General features: G+C 48.8%; 3 protein-coding genes across 4 annotated transcripts; 1 reads left to right on the forward strand and 2 right to left on the reverse strand.

The window, feature by feature from the left end:
- Positions 1 to 368: 368 nt before the first annotated feature.
- LOC115389693 (serine/arginine-rich splicing factor 7-like) lies at positions 369 to 3,604 on the reverse strand. The gene is made up of 7 exons (XM_030093226.1): positions 3,503 to 3,604; positions 2,554 to 2,734; positions 2,285 to 2,464; positions 1,138 to 1,248; positions 976 to 1,053; positions 815 to 874; positions 369 to 736 (listed from the first exon to the last, which is right to left on the reverse strand). Exons 1-7 carry the CDS (start codon positions 3,528 to 3,530, stop codon positions 688 to 690), a joined length of 687 nt encoding a protein of 228 aa, XP_029949086.1. The 5' UTR covers positions 3,531 to 3,604; the 3' UTR covers positions 369 to 687.
- Positions 3,605 to 4,038: 434 nt separating this feature from the next.
- On the forward strand, positions 4,039 to 5,097 carry LOC115389695 (gem-associated protein 6-like). Its single transcript, XM_030093228.1, has 2 exons — positions 4,039 to 4,241; positions 4,332 to 5,097. The coding sequence occupies exons 1-2, from the start codon at positions 4,111 to 4,113 to the stop codon at positions 4,747 to 4,749; spliced, it is 549 nt and encodes a 182-aa protein (XP_029949088.1). The 5' UTR covers positions 4,039 to 4,110; the 3' UTR covers positions 4,750 to 5,097.
- Positions 5,098 to 6,827: 1,730 nt separating this feature from the next.
- On the reverse strand, positions 6,828 to 23,066 carry LOC115389681 (son of sevenless homolog 1-like). 2 transcript variants are annotated; one of them, XM_030093202.1, is made up of 23 exons: positions 22,311 to 23,066; positions 19,494 to 19,619; positions 18,541 to 18,672; positions 18,297 to 18,461; positions 17,996 to 18,205; positions 17,768 to 17,911; positions 17,554 to 17,664; positions 17,228 to 17,326; positions 16,349 to 16,476; positions 11,632 to 12,293; positions 10,934 to 11,015; positions 10,646 to 10,762; positions 10,439 to 10,542; positions 10,130 to 10,352; positions 9,932 to 10,051; positions 9,691 to 9,853; positions 9,491 to 9,608; positions 9,232 to 9,404; positions 8,972 to 9,088; positions 8,605 to 8,878; positions 8,316 to 8,360; positions 7,903 to 8,024; positions 6,828 to 7,825 (listed from the first exon to the last, which is right to left on the reverse strand). In XM_030093202.1, exons 1-23 carry the CDS (start codon positions 22,395 to 22,397, stop codon positions 7,352 to 7,354), a joined length of 3,996 nt encoding a protein of 1,331 aa, XP_029949062.1. In that variant the 5' UTR covers positions 22,398 to 23,066; the 3' UTR covers positions 6,828 to 7,351. The 2 variants fall into 2 exon arrangements, with proteins under 2 accessions (XP_029949062.1, XP_029949063.1); XM_030093203.1 differs by lacking the exon at positions 8,316 to 8,360.
- Positions 23,067 to 24,745: the final 1,679 nt, after the last annotated feature.

Consider the following 24,745-nt stretch of genomic DNA (forward strand, 5'->3'; position numbering starts at 1 on the left):
ATGTTTAACCCTGTGACTACAGAAAATTTATAACTTCAAACATTTTTGTGAGTGAAATGAAATTTAAAGGTGTTTGTTTTCTTCAGCCTGATGTGAGTCAGCACCTCAGCTTTCCTGATCTCATACGGTTTGTCTCAGGAGGTTTTAATTTCAAATGTGAAAGGTTAATCAGATATGACATCTTGGACTTACAGATTATTTTCCAATATTGCTGAATTAGAAAACTTAAACTGTGGTAGCAGAAAATCTCGACCAACCCATAAGCGTCACAGCTGTTTGCTGTGATCATTTTCACATGTTGATGTTTGTACTTTCAGCGTCCTCAGTGTGAAACTGTGTGGTGTTCTCAGTCAGCAGTCCGACACGGCTCGCTGTTTAAAAGTTTATTGAGCGTTTGTGAAATTAAACGATCACAACAAACTCAGCTGGAAGATCAATAATCAATATCCATTGTTACAAGAGAAAACAGCGTGTTTATGCAAAAACACTTAAAACACTTCACAGCTACAAGCAAACAAAAAGCAGAAAGTCAGTCATCAGCCGGACTCCTCAAGGTCGGACCACTATCAGACAGACAGAGTTTTACTTCTATTTCATGTCACGTTTGAAAAACAGGTGACCTTGCAGCTGCGCTCTGATGGGTGGAGGTGTCTCCAGGTGCGACAGATGTTCGGAGGCTTCACAGACTCACCTCCTGTTTGGGGTGCCGGAGCGAGAGCGACCCATGGAGCCGGACCTGCACACAGGAGGGAGTCAACGTCTGCACAGGTATGAACCAGCATGATGCCTGACTGCTCAGCACAGGAGCACAAACCTGCTGCGGCCTCGAGACCTGGACCGGGATCTGGATCTGGATCTGGACTTGGATCTGGATCTACAGAGAGAAACATTTTGATGTCAGCTGCGTCATGAGAGAGCGATGTTATAAGTGGTAGTGCTGACGTAAACAGCCCGACTGATGACATCCTGTCTTACCTGGACCTTCTGGGTGAGGCCGATCTAGATCTTCTTGGAGAACCTGAACGGGAACGGCGACCAGAGGAAGACCTGGACCTGTGCACAATGACATCATCCACATGAGACACAGCCACCTGCCGCCAATAGAGACGTCACGCCTGAGGATTTCTGCTGACTCACCTTCTACCTCGACTACGACTGCGACTTCTGCTACGGGAGTACCGCCTCCCACGAGACCTGGACCGAGAGCGAGAACGAGAACGAGACCTGGACCTGGATCTGGATCTGGATCTGGACCAAGAGAGTATTAGTGAGCGAGGAGCATAGGGAGGGCAGCGGTAAAGTGATGAACTGATACTGTAACTTTACTCATGCATGATAAAACAACTAACATTCATTAAAAACACAGTAAAAACATTAATGGGTGGTAAATAAACCTTGTGCAGGTCGGCCCTCTTTGGACCGGGTCTAGCAGATCTAGATGATCAAGAAGGTTTCTAACGATGATCGTACTGACAGCCAAATCGCTTGATTGAGACTTGATAGAAGCGAGGAGGTTTTTCTAGAAGGGACCGCCGTCCAGCGGCTCGTTTCCTCGTTACATTAGGGCCGAATTAAAGGGCGGGCGCCGTCTGTCTCTGAGCCTTCTACAAGTTTAAGCAGATCAGTTCAGCCGCAGCTCAGAAACAAAAACTCTAGTCAACAAAGATCTATGGATCTGAATCGATGAAACCTGCAAGTTTTGATCAGCTGTTAAAAAAAACAAAAAAAATCTGACAACATGAGAAGAGCAGAGTCACACAGGGAGCAGCTGCAGACCTGAAACAACAGGACAGTCACAATAAAACATGGCCTGGTCTACAGCTGAAGGAACCATGAAGCTCAGTTCTGTTGGATTCAGTGTGAAAACATTTAAAACCTGCTGATCCTCAAAACGAGTCCTCAGACTGCGCAGCTGTGAGAGGTCATAACCCCGCCCCTGTGGTACGCGCTGTGCTGTGAATCAGATGTCCTGCAGGACTCAGGTCTGACAGCTGCTTTGTTTCAATCAGAGAAAATATTTTTACAAGCAAAAACATGGAAATCAGATGAGCCGAGCCTCAGCCAACACGCCCCAGAGAGACTGTTTCACATTATCTGATTAATCAGCCTGCTGCTCGGCTAAAGCCGATGGCTGCCTTTGTGGTCGGAGTTTGGACATGTCGATGTGAGCATGATTCTCTCATCGTCTCTGAGTCGAAGGCTGAAGCTCAGCTGCACACAAAAAAAAACTTCACATTGTTCATTTGTCATGTAATGTTACCAGTGTGGCCATCGTCGTGGTTACCTGCTCCGTCGGCTTCGTCGGCTGTAGCGATGGCAGTCGTAGGCGTAGTGACCTTTCTCTCCGCACTCATAGCATTTATCACTGGGGTCAAAAGGTCGACGTGTTGGAGGACGGTCATACCGAGAGCGGCGAGGCATTCCAGTGGAGAGCTCGACCCGCACACGACTGCCACACATCATCCTGAAGACAAGGAGGGCAGGGTTCAGGTATACATGCAAACCAGTGTGAGCTGTGTGTGTGGGATGTGATGCGATCAGGTGTGTACTGACTTTCCATCCAACCCTCTGACGGCATCGTCAGCATCTCGTGGGTCTTCAAACTCCACAAAGGCGAAACCTGGTGGATTTCTGGCGATCCAAACAGTTCGGAGCGGTCCATAGTGTCCAAAGGCTCGCTCCAGCTCACCTTTCCCTGCTCCCGTTCCCAAGTTTCCCACATACACCTTGGCCTCTGTGGAGCACAGGTCAAAGGAATGAACATCTAATCAAACCTCCAATTTCGTGCCGACAGATGAGCTTCCTCAGAAATCCCACACACATCCTGAACTACACACATGTAGCATGAGAGTGAATCGATGCTTCACAGGGAAGCACAGGACAACTCCTGTTCAATTTGGAAATCAGCAGGTTTAAATGTTGCAAGGAGAAAACTGAGGAAATTTAGAGTAGCCAAAAAACCTACAAAACAAATCCGAATAAAAACCAGTGGTCTGACACGTGCAGCACCTTTTCCACACGTTATTGACTGTTAATATTAAAATTTAAATGTAAGGATGATATACACTAACTTTTTATTTAGCACTGGCTGTTAATGGAATATTGCATAAAGCTCACATTTATTTCAACGTTTAAGTGTTATATTACATTGATACGGTCACTGATGCCCGGTCCAATATGGCGGACGCCTCAAACCTTAAGATAAAACTTTAGCTTCGATCTGCAGAGAAACGGTACATTCACACAGACATAAAGAATCACTTATATGCATTAGTTTATGCAAACTAATTTGTAACTACATTCACCAACCAAACTAATCCAACTGAGCCGCGCAAACCGAAGCTAATGCGGCTGTAAACACACCGTGGAGACCCGTTGTTAGCTATTACCTCTGTGCTAACAATCCTGACGGCCCTCAGTCACCTCTAACACCGGCAGATGGCTCCGGTACCGCAACTTTTCCCTGTTAAGTACCAAAACGTGAGAGCAGAAAGGTGTTTACCTCCTCCATACCGCCCGTGTCTGGACATGTTTCCCGCGGCTACGCTGAGGCCCAGGAAGACTTAGCTTAGCCTAGCCTAGCAGCTGCCTGCTAGCCCCTTGCGTCACTTCCGGTCCCAAAATAAGACACCAATGTAAAAATAATCACAGCAACCCTGCTCACATACAATGCATACAAACACGAAGACACATATTTTTTGTGTCTCCTATAATCCTACTTTGAATTTTATTCGTCAAATTTATTAAAGTGCTCGAATTTTAATGATTTCCTGCTTGTGACGTTTACTGTGACCTAGCATTTGTCGTTTCCGGTGTATTTCAGTGCGCCTTTTCGGCTTTTTCTTATTTTGTTAACAACATTTTGTCGGCTACTTTCCGTTTTTTATCAATTATTAAACTTGTCATAAAATCGCTTCTATCCTACTGTTTGCCTCCGTCGTACTGTTCTGTGTCCGTCCTGCAGGGGGCAGCAGCGCCTCGCTCAGAACCCATGCTCGGAACCATAAACCGGAACCTGTCTCAGTGTGCGGTGTTTCCTCCGGGCGGCTTTAAAACTGTTCCACGCAAGTTCGTCGAAATTTGTCATCCCCCAGAGCCGCGAGGGCCGTGATGCCGCACGACTGGCTTCTTTTAGGTCCGCTGCAGTGGTTCAGCTACGTGCACAAACAGGTGAAGGTCAAGCTGGGAAGAGATGAAGAGCACCGCGGCTGGCTGGTGACGGTGGACCCGGTGTCCGCCAGGTAATACGCACTCACGCACGCACACACACGCCTACGCTCACACACACTCAGGTCTGACTCTGTTGTGTATGTGGTTTTTGCTCCTTGCAGCTTGGTCTTGGTGAACTTCACGGAGCGGGGGGCGTCGGTGCGGGTGGTGATGGGTCACGCGGTGGAGGAGGTGGAGGTCCTGCGCGAGGCCGACCCGGAGACCACGGAGCTCCTCTGCACCTACTTTCTCCCTCTGGAAACCCCAAAGCTGGACCCCGAAGACCTGAAGCGGAGGAGAGAGTGTGTCCGCAGGTGGCTGGAGAAGAACCGGCTCCCCGTGGAGGAGAACGGGAACGAGCTGAGGGTGGCGGGGGTCCTGACCATCACGGCCCCCTACGGCCCAGAGGACTGCTGCAGCTCCAACCAGATCATCCTGGACCGCATCCAGAGACTGATCCGGACCTACAGAGACCTCCCGCAGACTGATCCAGACCATCCCCAGACCCACCGAGACATCCTGCAGACCTCCACAGACTGATCCGGATCCACTTTTTTTTTTTTTTTTTTTTTTTATTAATAAAATGAAGACTTATATTTTGTCCTCAGTCCACCTTTTTTGTCACCATGGAAACAGGAAATGGCTGCAGCTGCTCACTCTGGTTACCTGGTTTTGGACATTGCCTGGTTCCAGGTGCCATCATAAAAAAAGTCTCTGTATTCAAATGATCAGATATGCATTTCTCTGAGGTAGAATGATAATTTAGTCTGCCGTCACAGAAAATGATTGCAGTGATGTAATTCATTTTTGAATAAAAGCCGACTACTGGGATGTATCCCACACCAAGAATTTTTGTGTAGCAATATTAAGTTGCATAAGATTAAATGAGGTAGATAAAAAGAAGGCAAATCTCGCCATTCTTGTCTTCTTTTTTTAATAGAATACCTCTGACTACTAAATACTGATTAATTGGAAGATAAAATTGGTTTGTTGAGGTTATTAAGCTTTTCATAGACGGGGTCATCCAATCATGAGAAAAGTTATTTATGGTCCCCAAACCTCAAGTTGTTTCTTCTCTTTGACTTTTCTCTGAGGAGTTTTGACACGGCGGCCTCAGAACAACACTCAGATGACCTGAAAACAAAGATCATTGAGGATTCTGATTTAGGGGAAGGCTTCAAACAGCTCTCTTGAGTTTTCTTCTGTCAGTTTCCACTGTGAAGAACATCGTGAGAACATGGAAGGCAACGATGAAGGAGAATAAGAATGATCAAAAACAAACCACACGCCACCTCCAGACATCTAAAAGCAGCAACAGATCACTGTGTATCCTTTAACAAAGTAAAGGCTCTACAGGAGAGAGATGTGGACGAAGCCTTTTCTGAGTAAACGTCTCAGTAGTTGCTAAACCTATCCAGAAGCACATTTAGACAAGCTGGCTTCATGCTGGAGTGAAGTGCAGCGATGCATTGAGTGTTGCATTGATTCCACTCAGTATCAGCAGATTCTTGAGAGTAATGTTCAAGAATCTGTCAAAAAGTTGAAGTGATGCTGAGACTGGATCTTCCAAAAATACGAGACAAAACACTGATCAGAATCTAGTCAGAAGAACCAGTTCAATGTTCTGGAAAGATCATCCCCATTCCCAGACTGGAATGTCGCTGAAGTGAGCTGATGGTGCTCCGAAGCCAACAAACCTGATGGAACTGTGGGCAGTTTGAAAAGAAGAATGCTCCAAAATACCTTCATTGAGAAACTCCTCAGAGGACATAGGATCTATTGGCTGTTACTTTGCAAAGAGTCTCCACTAAATATTGATGTGAACTTTCTGTTGGGATGTCCAAATAAGTGCACTTATCTAATGTAGTTTTTAAGAGTATTGCACTTTTGCTGTTTTGCTGTCTACTAACCCTTCCACTACATATTTCTCTCTATTAGTTATTTGACAGATCAAACTTATATTGCCGATTAAAAAAAAAAAAAATCATTTATAAATGTAAATATGGGAATTCTCTGGGGTGCTCAAACCTTTTCATAAGAAATTCAAACCACATTTTCTTTGTTGGCATCTGCAGGTGAAGTCATATGTAGCTACAGGACTAAAATATGTTTGAGTTTCAGCAATTCTGACTTCAGGTTTTTTCAAAATTGATGCTATATTCGTGAATAAACCCTGTTTTTTTTAATTAAGGGTGTCAAACATAAGGTCCTTGGGGCAAAATCGGCCCACAAGAGGCTTCAAAAATTGCAAAAAATTACAAAAAAAACATTGATTTAACTGTATTTTGTACAAAGAAAGTATCATTATAATTAGCTTTATTTTCGGATTGGATTAAACGTTTGTTTTATGTGGAAAAATCTTGTACTCTGCACCACAACAAATACAAGTTTAAATTTAAAGGTAATTATGGCATTGTTTTACTGGTCTGGTCCACTCAAGATGAGACTGGGCCCTCTGTGTCCCCTGAATTAAAATATGTTTGACACTCACAGCACACACACACACACACGTGATGTGAAATGTTTTGGTTCCTTATGGGGACAACACACACACTCTAATCCACTCTCCACCAGTGTGGAGATAAACACACGCGCCGTGCAGGTTCGGTGAGGTTAACGACAGACGCGATGGTTTCCGTTTCCGTCCCTCTGCGTGGTGGAAACACGTTTATTCCCTTGTTTTTTTTGTTTTTTAAAGAAGGCGATCATGAAGTTTGTTTACATTTCTTCTGGACATTCAGAGACGGACAGATGAGCAGGAGCGCCTCAGTACCTCTGTGCTTCTGCTCCTCACACACACACACACGCATACACACATAAACACACACTCACTCTCACACTCAGCCTGCTTCACTCTGGACAACCACATTACCCAGCAGCCCTGGGGTTCAGCAGGACGCCGCTCGGGCTCCGGGCTCACGGACGACGAACAGAAATGAAGAAGCGACCACAGACGGATGAGTGTTCTCAGGCAGATTCTCACAATAAGAGCACATGATTTGTATTTCATTAGTTTCAGTTCAGACCAGATCAGAACGTCCTGATTGGTCCATCAGACGTGGTTTAAAATCGGTCCTGTGTTCTGATCCAATCAGCTGTAGTGTTTACGCGTCCAGCTCCGCCTCCTCCACAGGCTGTCCAATCACAGTGCCGGGGGCGTGTCCAACAGAGGGGCGTGGCTCAAAGACTCCCTCTTGTATGTCTTCGGGGGCAGCTTGGGGACGCCGTGGCGGGGAGGCACCGGGGGGCCGTCCAGCGGGGGCAGCAGGGAGGGCGGCGGGGAGGGGAGGGGCATCTTCCTGGGGGTGGGGGTGAGGGGGGCAGAGGGAGGCAGGGCCGGCGGGGAGGACGAGGCGCTGCAGGGGGCGGGGCAGATGGGCAGCGAGGCCGAGGTGGTGGAGGGGAAGAAGGCCTGGGGCAACAGGTCGCAGCGGGGGCGACCCTGAGGGGGCGGGAGGAGGTGCAGCGGGGAGCTGAGCGGCTCCCGGGGGGGCAGCGAGGGCGGGCTGTCAGGAGGAGACGACGAGGACAGCGACGAGGAGTATCGAGGTGGGAGGAGCTTACAGGTGGGCTGGCGAGGGGGGACAGCGGGGGGGCTGTCCAACTTTGACATCATCTGCAGGGGGGATGAAGAGACAGTCATTACCCAGATAAAAAATATAATGTTGACTTTGGGCTCAATGGTTGACGAACCTTAGAGGGCGACGACTCCGCAGGAGCGGACTCCGGTCGTCTGCGAGGAGGAACCGGAGGAGGAACGGGAGCCTCCTCTGAACCGCGACTGAAGCTCAGCATGGAGGAGACAGACGACGACCCTGAGGACAAACCCGCGGTGAGATACACATAACAACCTAACGCACACCGACACACACACACTCGCCTAATCCGCAGCGTGAGCTGATGGTTTCCATGGAGACAAACTATGGGAGTGGTGCGTGCAGGACGGTTCCACAGGTGAGTCTTGTTAGGTGGGAGGTGGTCTGACTGTACTGTGTGTGTGTGTGTGTGTGTGTGTGTGTGTGTGTGTGTGTGTGTGTGAGGGACACACAGGTGGAGGCGGAGAGTGATGGAGCAGATGTACGGAGAGTCAGGAGGGTCATACTAACGTGGACCATGAGGGAGAGAAACCACAGCAAAGATACTGTCGCAGGCTGCAGGGTGGAGAGGAGAGATACCGTGAGAGGAGGAGGAGGAGGAGGAGGAGGAGGGGGAGGAGGAGGGGGAGGAGCAGGAGGAGGAGGAGGAGGGGGAGGAGCAGGAGGGCACCTGACCGGGAGGTGAAGCTTCGGTTGTCGATTAGTGGGAGGGGTCAGTGTTTAGGCTGTTGAGTCAGAGACAGAGTGTGTGTGTGTGTGTGTGTGTGTGTGTGTGTGTGTGTGTGTGTGTGTGTCTTACTGGAGTGGAAGGGGCTGCTGGGACCCTGCGGGGAGTCGAACACGCTGCCTACGTCAGTGGAGCTGGAGGCGGCAGACGCAGGGGGCGGGGTCAGAGGCGTGCGGGGGGAGTTGGGGGCGGAGACGGCGCCGCCTTCGGCCTCGCTGTCGGGGATGCGGCTGTAGCTGATCTTGCGCGGCTCGTTCTGCAGCGGCGTCGGGTGTCGCATGGTGCCCGGCCTGGCTGAGGAGGGACGGATCCCCGGGGACTTCAAAGGACAGGTGTACCTCTTCACCTGGGGGGCAGGGGGAGGGGGCAGTTACCAAGACTGAACTCACACTGAGGGAAACATGTCGGGGGGAAGAGGGGTTGCCATGGCGAAACATACAAATCGAGGTAACGATCGGGCGTTTCGAGGCTCAATCTCCAGAGATTTGTTGAAGAGGTGATCAGCAAAGTCTTTTTCTGACAGGTCGTCCATCGGGTTCAGGTTCTCGAAGAACTTCTGCTCCACAAACAGAAAAGCAACTATTAAAACAAGACCAGCAACACATCCCAGAAACAATCGGTAACACTTCAAGCTGCTGTGTGCTTCTCTGCTGTAATGAAAGAAGTGGACAGCAGGTGGCGGCGTTGGCGTGCACGCACCCTGATGTCGCCCTCCACTCTCAGGCAGTACGGCTGGTTCTGGTACTGCTGGATCTCTCCGGTGATCTCGGCCACTTTCCGCCTCTTGCTGAAGTTGATCAGGTCCTTGCCATGCCGACGCAGGAAGTCGGGGTTTCCCTCCTCCGTCTTCAGGATGTTGGTCAGGTAGATTCCTGTGACAGGTACATACACACACTGGGTTATTTGACCTCTGACCTGAGCGAATGACCCACGCAGCTGGCTGGAACTCGGTCCGTACCAAAGAAGGGAACACAGGGGGGGTTGATGGAGCGCAGCTTAGCTAAATACTTCTTGTAGTGGTCTTCGCTCAGCTCGTGAGCCTCCTCTAAGATTTTCCTCTGTCGACTCGGGATTTGCTGAAAAGAAACAGCGACGGCGATTCAGTGAAAGGCGACAGCTGTGGCGGACTGAGGCTACTGAGCGAGACGGCATCCGTACCTCGAAGGTGTGGTCCAGTCTGTACACCGGAGAGGAGTTCATGGCACTGACCACCTCCAGCACGCCGTTGAAGTTGTTGAGTTCCTGAAAAACCTGCAGGATCTCGATGATCCGGGAGACGACGGAGACCCGCTCCTCCAGGTTCTCCGTCTCCACGATGCACCTGAGGAAACAGGACACGCCTCAAGTAACGGTCGGGAAGCCCTGCGCCTCTCGGAGCCAGGTCAGAGCGGCGGCTTACTTCTCGAACCACAGGGTGAGGTTGGTGGTGTGTCGGATCATCCTCAGCAGGTTGGGCGAGTGGATCTCTTTGTCCTCTTTGGTCCAGACGCTTCCGACCAGCTCAGACGGCTGCACCGCCCTGCAGGGTCACACGGGCGTGCGTCAACTCGGTTTCCCAACGCACCGAAACAAACTTTCAAGCTGTGTGCGGGTCTACCGGTAGAAGTCGGACTCGAGCAGGGTGAGCTGGCGGGCGATCTCGATGGGGTGCAGCGTCATGAGGTCGAACTGCTCCGTGTTTCCAGGTTTACAGATGTGCCACTCGATGGGAGGTGGAGAATTCTGGAAGGTGATGCTGTGGCTGGGCGCGCTCACCTGCACCTGCTTCTTCCTTTGGATGATCTTTGTGATCGACTCCACCCACTTCCTCATCGCTTTGCCTGCAACACACACACACCGTCAACCTGCAGCAGGCAGTTCACGCAGGCGCACAGGTATGGAGGAGACCGGGAGAGACGAGCCTCACCTCTGACTGAAGAGATGAACTCCTCCAGCTGGCTCAGTAGTTGAGCGTCCCTCTCGAAGTCGTAGAAGTGATGTTCCACCCAGTGACGACACACATTCAGGACTCTACGCAGCAGATCAGAGGAGGAAGAAGCCATGAAGGAAACATGACGTTGGAGCGCAGCTCAGTGTGAAGGTGTGGATCCTCCAGCAGGGGGCACTGCCTCACCTGAGCTGAACAGGCTGAACAAACTCTTTCCTGAAGCGTTTGAGCTCAGCGCTGAGCGGCTGCTCTCCTCCCTCCATCTGATCGGCGTCGCTCGGCCTCGGCTCAGGAATCTCAAACCTGAACATACAAACAATCTTTAATCTGGAGAAGTGTGATATGAAATACTGTTTGGAAAATAACACAGTGGAGCAGGAATGTTCAGATGTTTCCAGGTGAGCTCCGTCACAGATCTGGACCTGTGTGAGCAAAGGGGAGCGTTCTGATTGGTCGGTGTGAAGGTGAACTCACCTCTCCATGAGCAGGTCCAGCAGCTCCTGAGGTTTACAGAACGAGCGGTACGTCGTCAGGAACGTCCGCACAAAGTTTGGATCTGCAGGAAAAAGACAGACAGGTTCAGAGACTGTAAACCTGAAATCAGGGACCAGGACCCGAACCCAGGACCAGGACTTGAGACATATCAGAGAAAGGGCGAGGATGAAGAGGAGGACGTCATACAGGTATCAGAGTGCAGAGACATGAACCACCTGGTGGCCACAGGATAGAATCAATGGAATCAGTCTGATAAAGATCACTGCATGAGCTCAGAATTTACCCAGAATCCCTGGCAATGACCTTACAGACAGACATTTTCCTGTTACTGGATCAAGTTTACAGACCTGGCTTTCTGTGTGCACTTTGTTTTCTTTGTTTGTGACAGTGGCTTATGATAACTCTAAAGAAGAATAGTTCAATTTTTGAGCAGAAATAAGCCCAAAGAGTTTCATCCAGTAGACTAGTATATAGCTAACACAAAATATATTTACATTTTAAATTTTTAAATGTTTTGGTCTATTTTTCCATGTTTTTATGGAAAAAATTGATGTAAAGGAGCTTTAAGTTTAATGTAACACTGATTGGAGACTTCTTTCTCAGGATTAAATTCATGAATGTGACGTTGCAGTTTGATTTTCAGCAGCCACCGGATCACCTGCGAGGTCGTCGCTCACCTGCATACATGTGGAAGGTGAGCCTCTCGATCAGCTTCAGGACCGTCCCGGCTTTGATGATGGGGATCCCCGACTTGGACTGGACGTTTTCTTCGAACACGACGTTCTCCTCGGAGTCCGGCTCGGCGAAGCGGTAAACCTCAGCGCCGGGCAGCCTCATCTGCTCCTCCTTCTCCTCCTGCAGCATGGCCGAGTCCAGCATGCGCTCCAGCGTGCTGCGGTACTGCAGCGAGATCAGCGCCGCCATCCAGCCGTTCTTCTCCTCGGCGGACTTGGCGGCGAACACCACGCTGTTCCCGTCCTTCAGGATGATCTCGAAGGCGTGCCGGTACTCGCCCTCCTTGTCGTCTTTGTCATTGATTTGGACTTTGCGCATGAAGAACTTCTCCTTGAGGCGGTACTCGGCGGTGGAGCCGGCGCCGGGCAGCCGCGGCGGGCCGTGGTTGGACTTGCAGCAGATCATGAGGCCGTCGAACAGGAAGATGTGGCGTTCGTGTTTGGCGCCCACGCGAGTGAGCGTGCCCTCCATGATGAACTCGTTGCAGCACTGGCCGATGTCCTTCCCCTCCCAGCCGTCGATGTTCTTCTGGATCTCGTTCATCTTCTTGATGGCCAGGTGCTTCCCCTTCATCTGATGGCTGTAGAAACGACACGCTGACTCGCTGCACCAAGAAGAGCGAGAGCAGAGGAGAAGAAGAAGAAGAAGAAGGAGAAGAGCGTCAGCCCGCCGCAGGTCAGAAGACATAGATGTCTGTGAGAGAATCACAGTTAGTCTGAACTGAAGACTTTCATGTCCCGTCTGCTCGCCAACGCTTCAAAACTACTGCCCCGAGTTTGAAACTTTGAGAATGAAAGCATCAGCAGGCCGAGCTGATTTTGAACTGAGATTGCCCGACATTACCATGGTTAGCCAACGCCACCTCACCGTAAGAGGGACCCTGGTGTGAGCTCCCTGGACAGCAGGGCCCCCCCGTTTGGAATTTTGCATGTTCTTAATGTGCGTCTCAATCCAAACACGATGATCCGGTTACACTACAGCTGCTTTTTGACCAAAGTCAAACGGGACAGACTCTGCCCACTGTGAGCTTTAGGAAGGAGAAGTTTTGGGGCGGGCAGAGTGGGATCTCTACGCATTGTGTCGTCAAATGACAACTGCCGGCTTCACCGAAACAGATCTGCAGACTGAAAAGAAGTCCCGAAGCGGAGGAGTTCAAGTATCTGTGTCTTATCGAGAGTGATGGAGGAGGGGCCGTGGGTTGGGTGTAGTAATGTGGCCACAGAACCAGAGTGTTCAGGTGAAGAAGAGCTGCGCTAGAAAGCAAAGTGGTGGTTGGGACATCTAATCAGGAAGCTCCCTGGGAGGGCTCCTATTAGGGCAGTGGTCAGTACTGGACCCTGAAGAGATTCTGAGGTGGAAACAGGAGCCAGCTGCTGAGCGTCTGTCACTGCTTCGGGCTGAGAGCAGCTCGGTGTTAAACCAGAGGGTCTGGAAGAAGCTACAGAGGACAGGAAATCTGAGCGTACTCTCAGATGGACAAATGCATCGATACGTATCTCTGAGGTGAACACGCCGGTGGTGATTTTTGGCCGTTAGGAGTTAGTAAATCAGGGATATCAATCAATAAATTAGACTAATGATAGGGTCTTTGTTCTTAAGCTCCGCCTTCATCATGTTATTGGGTTGGTGTCTATTGTCATCATGTGACAGCGAGGTGAGTTCTGATTGGACGAGGCAGTCGGGCTCAGTACAAACCGGTTGCTGTGGCGACAGCAGGAGGACGTTGGACCTCAGCGGGGACGAGCGGCCGCTCTGTCACACACATACACACACACACACAGAGTCAGCAGTTGTGCAGGAAACAGCGGACTGCTCCTTTACTGCCTGTTGTTGCGGAGAGCTGCCCACTAATCAGTTTACAGCATAAACCCCTGAAGTATGCACTGCTAAATGTTTCACAACGCTGAAGCAACAACCGACAAAAATACACACATACAACAGTCACATAACGCATCTATTCTCAATGATACACATCAAACAACAACTCCATCGGACCAGGGTCAGAGTGTGTGTATGTCGAAGGGGTGGGGCGTGGTTGATCAGCTGCTACTTCGAGTTTGACATTAGGATCTCTTTTTTTAAATTTATTTATTTTAACAAATTCAAGCAAACTGACTGAATCAAGGCTTCCAATGACCTAAAACAAAATCTTTAAAACATAAAAAAAATCAATAAAACTGAAAAGAACTTAAAGCCACATATCAAGTGCTCGTATACTCTGAATATGCAACAAAAGAAAAGAAATTCAGCAGTGATTTTTAGTGATGGAGGGAGGAGAATAACCTGAGGATGATGGCCTCACCCTGCTGGATCAGGCAGACTGAGGAGGGGGTCTTTGTGCGGGTGTAATGTGAAAGCAACACAACAGGGGGCGCACCAACCGACTCTCGGACTTCACCAGCTTAAGCTAGGCTCTGTTTACAGCTCGGTTACACACGACAACAGCATTTTCGCTCTTTAAAAAAATTACACTTTTTTTGGAAATGGCCTCCAGAGAACAATGTTTAAAAATACAAGACTAACAAAAATCTCAACTTTCCTGAAACTAAAGTTCTGCTCATGAGCAATGCAATTACAGTAAATAATTTGAGGATTTGAACAGCAGCAGCAACAACAACAACAACAACAAAGGATTCAAAATGTTGGTGCAGCTCACTCTTCTTCAAGAAAAATGCTACTACCATTTCTAATTCACTACCATTCATCACACCATCATCTGCATACGTGGAAACATTTTTTATCATGCAGATATGAGGGGATCTCTGCACTGAAGACACTCCGAGAAAAGGAGTTGACAGGTTTATATTCGACTTTTACACACACAAAAAGCCAAAAACCAACAGCTCAGAATCTGACTGCCTTTCAGGAATATTTAGCAATTCAGATCAAAATGCTGATGTTTACAACAGGCAACTTTTCTGAGACGGAAAACAAAGCTGATTGCAGACTCCGCGTGTGTTGAATAGGGTCTACAAAAAGCTCTCAGAAGACAAAGAGAGAAGCATTGTGAGTAGGTGTGAGCATATCACATGCGAACACACATCACAATGAATGAGCTTCATCACTCTGAGGAACACAGAAAAGACGTCAGAGTCAGTCAGAGCCTTGACCAAACAGGAAGTGATGGTGCAGGAAAGGAAAACGCAGTTCAGCGAGCTACATGTAGTAGCGGGAAGACCACCTGTTGTAGCCACAAAAAACATGATGCTTCCATGTCCTCATTGGAAAAGAATATGAAATGTTCCACACCAGGTTAAGTCGATGTGAACAAAGAAACCAAACAAACGGAGCTATCAGATTTATAGAGAGGAGAAGAGAGAAAAGCAGGAGGAGCTCCTCCTTCATGTGGCTGAAGCTCTGATCCTCCACAGACAGGAGCGATCACATCCACTGAAACCTTCTGCCAACATCAAGAGTTCTTCATGAGTTCAGAAGAAGCTGATGGAGAACTGTAAAGAAACTCTGAGGAGCTCCTTCTCCACCTGGTCCATCAAAGGTAAAATAAACCTTTTCACAGTGTATATATTCTACAATGCCACTCTCAAAAATGTTAGGGCAATATTTAGAATGTGAATAAAGCCGGAAACAGCATATTTAAATGAAAGCTGCCCAAAGACCTCAGATGACATGCAGAAACAAAGAAGCATCATTGTGTCCGTTCATGTCGATCCTGTACATCATTTGCAAACATTTCTGGGGAAAAAGCCTCTCTGTGAAAACTGGAAGCGACTGTTGAGAAGAACCAAATCCTGATTTCCTCCTGATAGTTTATTGTGCTATCATCAACATCAAAACGCATTAAGACCAGTCTTGATCTACTACACTTTGGTCCATTCCAAAAGTCACCGATTAGTAACTCGTTCTGAAGAACCCCTCATGTTCTATCCCACTACGCTGTTCAGGAGCAACATACTGATGGCATTCTGCATGCGTTCAGGCAGCGACCAGCGTCCTGTTTGTCGTCCAGACCTTCACCCTCTGCAGACATCTCACACACACTATAAAGGCAGAGCAGGAGGGAGGTTCAGTCCGACACCAAGCAGGAAAGTCCAACATTTCCCTCTGAAACTGCAGCAGTCTCTCTTCCCGTTCGCCAACACGTCTCCACAGAAAGAAGAGCTGATGCAGCGCGGTCCGCAGCCTGCTGGCTCAACTTTCCTGGATTCACCAGCGTTTTGGTGCGTCGACCTAAAATGTTGCCAGCAGGCCTCCTGCCTATACAACAGACAGACCTGGTCCAGTCACACAAAGACATGAAGCAGTGAATCACCTACGTCCTCATGTCCACCTGCAGGTCCTCCACTCATACACCTTCCTCCTCCTCCTCCTGCTGCTCCTCTTCTTCGTCTTCTCTTCCAGGTAATCAGAGAAAACGTCGACCGAATACACAGCTGCACTTTTTCTGTGTCGCTTTGAGCTCCTTTCTTTCTAACCGAGAACAATAAGCTGTCCAGCAGCAACACCCACAAACTGACGCCATTTCCTCCACCTCCTCCCCCAACCTGTGACCCTGACGAACCCCTCCTCCCCCCACCCTGCTCTATTTCAGTCCTACGGAAACACAGGGGACGACCAGTCCCACCCAGAGTCTGACTCCACTCACCGTGTAGAAATGCTACAGAATTGTGTACAACAGTGTGTGTGTGTGTGTGGAAATACCTGAGCCTCCTCTTGGCGAGGTTCCTGGAGCAGATCCTCTCCATGCTGCTTTGCAGGTTGAGCAGAGCCGTGATGGCCTGTTTCAGACACTCTTTGTCCTCCTCGTCCTCGCTCTTCTCCTCCAGTTGCTGTGGAAACACAAAAGGGGCGGAGTCAGTCACCTCAGGCACCTGTTGAGGTGTTCTCGGTAAGCTGGCTCGCAACCCTCGGCAGAGACTGAGCCTGCAGAGTCCAGGACCAGCAGAGAGGGAGAGATCCCTGCCCCCCTCTGACCCCCTTCAGCTGGAGAATAATCTGCAGAACATGACTGGAGGTATTTCACAGATTTAACCTCGGCAGGGACAAAAGAGCTTACAGCTGCACAGTGGAAAGTCCCGGCGCAAGACCGGTTCCTTCGGGCCCTGGTTCGACTGAGGACCAGGAACAGACACGGGTTAAGACTGGGGTCATCCCAAAAATCAATGAGTCACATTCTAGTTCGCAGACTTAAGGTGGGAAGTTTGCATGTTCTTCCTGACTCTGTGTGTGTGTGTGTGTGTGTGTGTGTGTGTGTGTGTGTGTGTGTGTGTGTGTGTGTGTGTGTGTGTGTGTGTGTGTGTGTGTGTGTCCTGGACAGTTCATCTATCCAGGTAACGACCCGATGCCCGCTACAGGTGTGACCTCACCTTCACACTAAATGGGACAGACTCCGCCCCCACTGACCATAACAGAGAGCAGCATGGGTAAACGGGCATAACTGCGACACCAAGCAGTGTGAACTGGGTACTGCAGTAACAGTTCACTCAGACACCAAACATCTTCTGGAAACAAAGCCGCTGTCGTTGAACTGCTGTGCAGCTGCTGGACAGGTGCAGGGAAGGTGTGCTGCAGGTGTCTCACCTTGAGGATCTCGAACAGGTGCAGACAGTGGTAAACAGGAGTGAGCAGCAGCCGGGGCAGAACGTACTGAACAGCCTCTTTAAAGCCCTCGCAGATGGACTGAGGGAAGAAACAAAAAACACCATCATCATCATCACCATCATGTAATCTGATTACAATCATTCATCATCATTTTTCTTCATTTCAACAGAAATGATAATACCAAAACAGGGTTCTTCTTCTATAATATACACACACTCCATCTTCAGTAGGTGTGGGACCCGCAGAGATCCTGCTAAGAACAGATTCCTAAAAGATGCACCTGAGAGGTCGGGGCCGGAGTTTACCTGCAAGTGGAAGGAGGCTCCAGGTTTGGACACCTGACTGAGGAAGTGCTCGTGGAAACCAGAACGCAAGATGTCCTGAGCGTACGTCTCATAAGGGTCAAAGGCCAACTCCTACCAGACACACCACACATTAGACTCACCCCACACCATGCCAGCAAATCACACACTCACACACACACACACACACACACACACACACACACACAGTACAGACCTCAGCTAGGTCCTCGAAGCAGCTTCCCACCAGGGGGTGAGGACTTCCTTCGTCGGTCATCTCCACCGTATCCTCGATCAGACCCAACAGCTTCACCGTCACCTCGTGGATATCTACAATCCTGCTGAAGATACTGTCCACGTCCTGCAGGATCGATCAGAGGATTGACAGTTTGAGTAATGTTGTGACTGACGGTGTGAGTGTTGCTGTGAGTGACGGTGTACGTACGTGCTGGGAGAAAAGCATGGGGCAGGAGTTGAAGGGCTCTCTGAACACCTTGATGAGCAGGTTGAGCTGTCTCACATACTGCCGCCCGTCGGCCATGAAGCTCCTCACCAGCTCGTAGTAACTCTGCTCCTCACTGGCCGACGGCTCCTCGTCCATCAGAGGGAACCCGCTGATGTCCTCCTCGTCCTGGTGGAACATGTCCATCAACACCTGCACACAGGTGAGACGGAGGCAGGTGAGGGAGTCTGTGTGTTCTTGTGTGTAGTTAAATATCGTGTGAGGTTCTGTGCGGTTGTGCAACCTTGTCAGCACACATGGCCACAGTGATGTCCTGCTGGGAGATCTCATAGTGTCGGATGTTTCTCACGTAGTTTCCGGCCAGTTTCAGGATGTCGGCAGAGATGTACTCCAACACGGCCACCATGTACACGGACACCTGGTGGTCCACCTTGTAACCCAGCACCTCCTGCAACGCACCACAGAGACGGGGTCAGACGACACACGTTTGAGGACGATCCTGACGATGATGGTGATGATGAAGGCACCTTGAGCAGTGGGTGGATCTTGTCGACGGGCAGAGCGAGCGGGTTCCTCCTCTTCCTCTTCTCGATGGCGGCCTGAGCGTCACCGATCGCCCACTTGTCGATTGGGTGAGGAAAACTCTTCTGAACCCGCTCCTGCAGAAACAGGGCCATGTCTCAACAGCTGGACTGCATTAAGTCTAAAAGACCTGGACCAGGCTGACAGAGGCCTTGTTTGATTTGGACCAGGTCTAACCCTCCGCAGCTGTCCAGATCTAAACATCTGGACTAAGGACACAATCCGACTGGACAGGACGACAGTCAATCAGCTGCTGTTTGGATTCTGACATCAACCACGGAATTTGTTGATAATCAGATTTTTATGACACATCTGCAGGAACTCTGATTGTCTGTCTTGTCACCACAAAGTATAGATGCGTCACATGGCTTTGATACCACACAGGTCACATGATGGCGTCTGCCCTCTCAGCAGCAGCGGGACACGAGTCTCTGCTCCGCTCTGCTGACTGACTGGCTCATGTCCATTCACACCGCTGAACGGACGCAGACGACATCAGTTCATGGTATCAGAAATACTCACAGCAACACGTCAACACACATAATACTGAACCAATCACACACACACACACACATACACCACTGTGTGAGGAGCAGCGAGGGTCAGAGGTCAGAGGTCAGGGGTCAGGGGGTTAGGGTAAAACACCAGCAGAGAGCTGTGTGTTTTTTATTTTCAAACTGCACCTCATCATCTCACTGCAGCCTCCATCCACTGCAAACAAGAAGCAAAGCGACCAATCACACGTCAGCTTGACAATGATGTCATCATTAAAAAAAAAAACCCTCACCACAACACAGCTTCCAGTGCATGTTTATAGTGAGGTGCAGCCATCACCAGTGAAATTACTGACATCACTCCTGAGTGTGTGTGTGTGTGTGTGTGTGTATGTGTGCATCACCTCCACATCCTGCACAGTGCGTGGTTGAGCCTGACATAACATGTTGAGCAGCAGCAGGATTAACTCCTCGATGTACTGCAGCGCCTCCTGCTGGGACACCAGGTTAGGATGCACCTGGTTCAGTACCTGCAAAAAACACACACAAAGTTATCGTTAAAGAGAGCAGATCGGTGATCTGTACTTTCAATTTTAAGCTGCATCTGCACAAGCACACAAAACTGCACTCTCACGCTGACCAGGATTGGAAGGAACAAATTACAAAAACTCACATTACTGTAATTCAGTAGAGTTTGTTGTTTACTTGCACTTTCATGGGTATTTTTTCAAGCGTGTAATTTTACTCATACTTGAGTACAATTAACACCATATAATCTACTCCTTTACTTTTAAAACAAAATCCTGCGACTGAGTATACCCACAATTTCAATGTATATTCAAGCCTTTTTACGTGAATGTAATAAAGACATCCTATTGTGACCATGCTAACTAACCTACGATGCCAGGAATGGACGGCTTGTCTGCAGCTGTGCAGCGAGAACATATTTCTAGAGGTAACTTATCAATACAGCTGAGTAAAAAAGAAACTTGATGGACTTAAGCTTTGGAGAAAAAGAGGCCAAAATGGAGACAGAAGACACCACTGTCAAAAGCGAAAATTAAGAAGAAAAGAGTTAAGTTTTATGAATTTGGCTAAGATAAGTCTGTAAAGATACTGTCGCTGCCATCGGTGAGCCTGATATTAAAATAAAGACAGAGTTACTAATCTGTGGCCACATACAGCGTGTGCCAGAGTGACGCTGTGCTACATCAAACTGGAACACAAATTTCATTCATTGAAAATTAACCATGTCATGTTAGCTTGTCCGAACGGGAGGAGAATAGTGCTCCAAATTTAGGTTAACATTTATACTAGAAAACAGTGCACGGGCACGGGGTCCTTGTTCAAGTGACCTGAATGAAAACGTTTTCCTATGATAAGCAATAAGCATTACACCTTTACCGACACACCCACTCCACTCTAATCTAAAAGTCGGGACTATTCTGAGATTCCAAAACATTTTTGTCATTCTTTAAACAAAATAAATTCCTGCTTTATGTCTACATTTGGTGATGAATCAAACTGTTTTGATATAATTTTTCTAAACATTGTTTGAGCAATGTGCTTTGAACATAGATATTTTATCCAAGTGAATCAAATCAAATGTTCGCTACTGACAATGCAATACACATTTATTGGTTAAAAAGTAATTATGGTATTTTTTTAAGAAGAGTACTTTGCTTTACATTTGAAGTATTTTTTGTAACAGCAGTATTTTTACATGTAATTGAGTACAATTTAAGCAATGAAGCACGACGTGAACTTGAATTTTCAGTAAACTTTCCACCTCTGGACGCTGACAGAATGAAGCGTGAGGGCAGTGCTGTCGAGGACTGTGTGCAAAATGTTCAGAAGCACGAAGACTGTTTAAGGCAAACAGAGCACGCACAGACACACATGTGCACAGACAGGAGACTGTGCAGGTGAGTTTTGTGTGAACACACTGACCTTTACGTTTCTGTTTGGCCTACAACAAGCTGACGTCAACACACTGACTCAACCTACAGCGCCTGTCCTGTTGCGTTACGGTGGTTTTGTTTTTCTTGTTGTGTTAGAGCTGATGTGATTCTGTTGTTGCCTGTTGTGTAAAAGATGTTTTGGTGTTAAAACTATTGCGTTTCTTTAGTTGTGTTACATCTGCTTCTATTCCATTGTCATGTTACTGTTGCGCATTTGTTTTTGTTATGTTGCTGGCAGTGAGGTGTCACTGCTATTGCTATACTACATGTGTTGTGCCTGTTTTGTTGTGTGTGTACCACCAGTTCACTCGCATTGCTCTGCTACATCTGTTACATTACTGTTGGTTTGGTGATTCACTTATTGGTGATTCACTTATTGGTTAACACCTGATAACCTTCTGTTTTTGTTGTGCTACTGTTGTTTCGATGCTACTGCCATCATTGTGCTACAGCTGCTGTGTTGTGTGTACTGCCACTACGCTCATATTGTTGTGTTACATCCGTTTTGTTGTTATGGCTGTTGTGTGTTACAGCTGCATATCCATTGTTGTGTGTAGCCAATACTGTTGCTTTGTTACATCTGTTAATATGGTGGTGTTACAACTGCTGTACATACAGTGCCCTTTCATTCTTACTGTGTTACATTTGTTATTGTTTAGTCGATAAGGTAGCGTTACGGCTGTTGTGTTACCAGTGATGAGATGATGCTGTTGTTGTTGCAACCTTTATCGTTTTGTTATTGTGCTGAGTTACATTTGCTCTTCTGTTGTTGCTGTGTTACTGCTGTCATATTTGTTGTTTTAATGATTCAGCTGTTAATGTTTTGATGTAACAGCTATTGGACAACACCTGGTAACCTCCTGTTTTTGTTGTGTTATCACTATTATGCTTCCTTTTTTTTTTTTTGAAGGTCAAAAAATCAGAAAAGATAATGTTTCGTTCCTTCTTCAGCAGTAACAAAGCAGTCGAATAACCAGGGTAACGTGGGCATGGACAGTAACGATGAGCTGCACAAACTTATGAGTTCGCAGTTTCCTAATGTATCAGTGTAATTTACTGCGTGTGTGTATCCAAGTGAATGCACCTGCAGGCCGTGGTGTGTGTGTGTGTGTGTGTGTGTGTGTGTGTGTGTGTGTGTGTGTGTGTGTGTGTGTAGGGGTTATAGTTGGTGTGTATGTGTGGCTTCCAGTGAGGCAGCCTCAGGCCTCTGTGTCTCCGTGTTTACGTTCAGGTGTGTGTTGTTGTGGGTCTGCCGTGTACCTTTTCCAGTGAGGGTACCAGCAGGCCTCTCCATTTGGGAGCGTTTTCTTCGTTGAAGAAGTCGTACTGCAGCTGCGCCGCCTGCATGGCTGCTTGCTGCGGGGTGTGCGGGGTCTGAGCGCCGCGGCCGGACTCTCACGCTCGGTTCTTCGGTTTACATGAGGCGCAGACCGGGTCCGGCTGCACGGGCGAAAGCCTCGGGACGTCCAGGCCGATCCTCCAGAGCAGCCGCCGTCACTGCGACCATCCTCGGACGCTGCACGGAGACCCAGCCGCGGCCAGATGCTCCGCAGCTACCTGTTAGCTCCGCGGTTAGCAGCTAGCTGTTGGGTGTCGCTCGGTTCACCGGGAGCAGAGCATGGTGTCCGGCACCCGCTCCGTTACCCACCGCGGACCACCGGGGCGCTGCTCGGTGTTAGCCTCTTAGCGCGTAGCGCCACTGCTACCGTCAGCAGCGGCTGGCCTCCATCAGCCAGTCGGTTGGCGAGGTGACCGGTTACCAGCTGCTGGTTACACTCAGCAGGAGCGGCGGCGGACTGACGGTTACCGGGTGATCGCTAACAATCACCCAGCTCCCGGTTCTCTGCTGCTGACGTTTCACCGACTATCCAAAGAAGCCACTCCGGTACCTTGACCCCGCTAGTACTGCGCTCCGCCGCTCTCTTCTCAGAGCCTATGAGACAGCAGATCCGGCCCCTGGGCCCCGAGAAACGGACACTCACCGAGCTAACGGCGGGCGGTTGTTGTGACTCCGGTGTGCGGTACCGTAGACGGTGAAGCTGCGGCGCATGCGCACTGGACAATCCTTGACGTACGTGGGCGGGGCAGCCAAGTGGGAGTGCGTGCGCCAGTGCGCGTGGCACAGTGACGTCTGCTTCTCCTGCCGGTCAAAGGGGGGTACTGCAGCCTGCCGGTCAGAGAGGGTACTGCAGCCCCCCGGTCAGGGGGAGTATTACAGCTTGCAGTCAGATTTTATAATCTTGAAATTGCTAGTTGTGATCGGTATCACAATGCGTTTTCTTTTTTTAAGTTTTAAAATATATATTTTTTAGACAGATGTAAATTATTACTCTGAATAAATACAGCAACCCAAGATGGTAATTTATTAGCAGTGGATTTAGAAATGGTCCCTAGTGTTTAGTGCTTACGCCCGTCAGCAAGCTGAGGAATGACTAGGTTCAAAAACCGATCATATACCTACACCGGCTGTGGACTTCCTCACACAGTCCAGAAACATGCATGAGATTAATTAGTGGCCCTAAATTGCCCGTAGGCGTGAATGTGACTGTCTGTCTCAGTTTGCCCTGTGATGAGAAATGTGACCTGTTCAGGCTGTACCCTGCTGTCGTCCATAGGTCATTGGGTCACAGAATTTACACTCGATTCTATAAGCACCTGTCAGAGCATTACAGGATATGCACAGCCTTATGTTTTATTTGTCCTCAGTTATTAGTCTGTTCTGCCTCACCTTCAGTCTTTATATCACACTGTAGTAGAGCTCGGTTGTCTGAGCACAGTGACGACAGGTCACTCATGTCCACAGAAAGTGGATGGAGCAAATGGACTAATTCTCAGTTTAACTTACCTGTTTGTGTTTTTGATTGCATGTGAGGTTAGTTGGTGACCCTAAACCACCCCTAGGTGTGAATGTGACCGTGTGTGGTTGTTTGTCACTGTGTATTTGCTCTGTGATGGATCGGTGACCTGTCCAGGGTGCAACCTGACCCGGTGCCCTGTACAGGATTAAGCGATATAGAAGATGGACCAATGTACTACATTACAATCATCATAAAGACAGCACAGCCACAGCACACAGGCAGTCTGAGATCAGGGTATTTATTTACAGCCCGATGTCATTTAACAATATTGTCAGTCAATACTGTCAGTATCCAGCAGGGGGCAGGAGAAAGACGCATGGGGCAGGAGGGAAGATTTAGACAATATCATGACATCAGAGGGTAATAAAAAAATTTACAAGAGGTTATGAGACGAAGCGCGGGGTACAAGTTATTAGCTGGGATATTCGGGGGTAACCGTAGATTTGAGAGGGTTAACGGAACACTGTTGATCAGAGATACCAGATCTCCGAGGAGCCCATCGTCATATCAGGTGGGGTAACAGGGTAATGTGGGGGGGGGGGGGGGGGGGGGGGGGGGGGGGTAGCAAGGGCAACGGGGACGAGATAGGTGGGTAATCCTTTACAGAGGTCAAGGATAGGAGTTGTAACGTATGAAAGGACTGGGTGGAGAGATGTGCTGCCATATGCAGGGGGGGTAGTAGATCGGGGCGGGGGGGGTCAAATACAAGAGCAGATATGAGACTTTCAGCAGGTTCAACAATTCAGTTTGAGAACAAAACAGAGCAGCTGAACATGTCACAATCAGGCTGGTCACGCCACTGTGACACCTGGGAGACCAAGAACATCTGGAACACTT

This window comes from Salarias fasciatus, chromosome 6, assembly GCF_902148845.1.
Source record: "Salarias fasciatus chromosome 6, fSalaFa1.1, whole genome shotgun sequence".
NCBI classification, from domain to species: Eukaryota; Metazoa; Chordata; class Actinopteri; order Blenniiformes; family Blenniidae; genus Salarias; species Salarias fasciatus.

Excerpts from the sequence above, each read along its gene's own strand:
- LOC115389695 (XM_030093228.1), top strand. The coding sequence starts at position 4,111 with ATGCCGCACGACTGGCTTCTTTTAGGTCCGCTGCAGTGGTTCAGCTAC. Across the intron at positions 4,242-4,331 it reads GTGGACCCGGTGTCCGCCAG|CTTGGTCTTGGTGAACTTCA; the intron begins GTAATACGCACT and ends TGCTCCTTGCAG.
- LOC115389681 (XM_030093202.1), bottom strand. The coding sequence starts at position 22,397 with ATGCAGGCGGCGCAGCTGCAGTACGACTTCTTCAACGAAGAAAACGCT. Across the intron at positions 9,609-9,690 it reads GACTGGACCACACCTTCGAG|CAAATCCCGAGTCGACAGAG; the intron begins GTACGGATGCCG and ends GTTTCTTTTCAG. Across the intron at positions 9,405-9,490 it reads CCCCTGTGTTCCCTTCTTTG|GAATCTACCTGACCAACATC; the intron begins GTACGGACCGAG and ends TACCTGTCACAG.
- LOC115389693 (XM_030093226.1), bottom strand. The coding sequence starts at position 3,530 with ATGTCCAGACACGGGCGGTATGGAGGAG. Across the intron at positions 2,465-2,553 it reads GTCAGAGGGTTGGATGGAAA|GATGATGTGTGGCAGTCGTG; the intron begins GTCAGTACACAC and ends CCTTGTCTTCAG. Across the intron at positions 1,249-2,284 it reads CGACGAAGCCGACGGAGCAG|ATCCAGATCCAGATCCAGGT; the intron begins GTAACCACGACG and ends CTCTTGGTCCAG.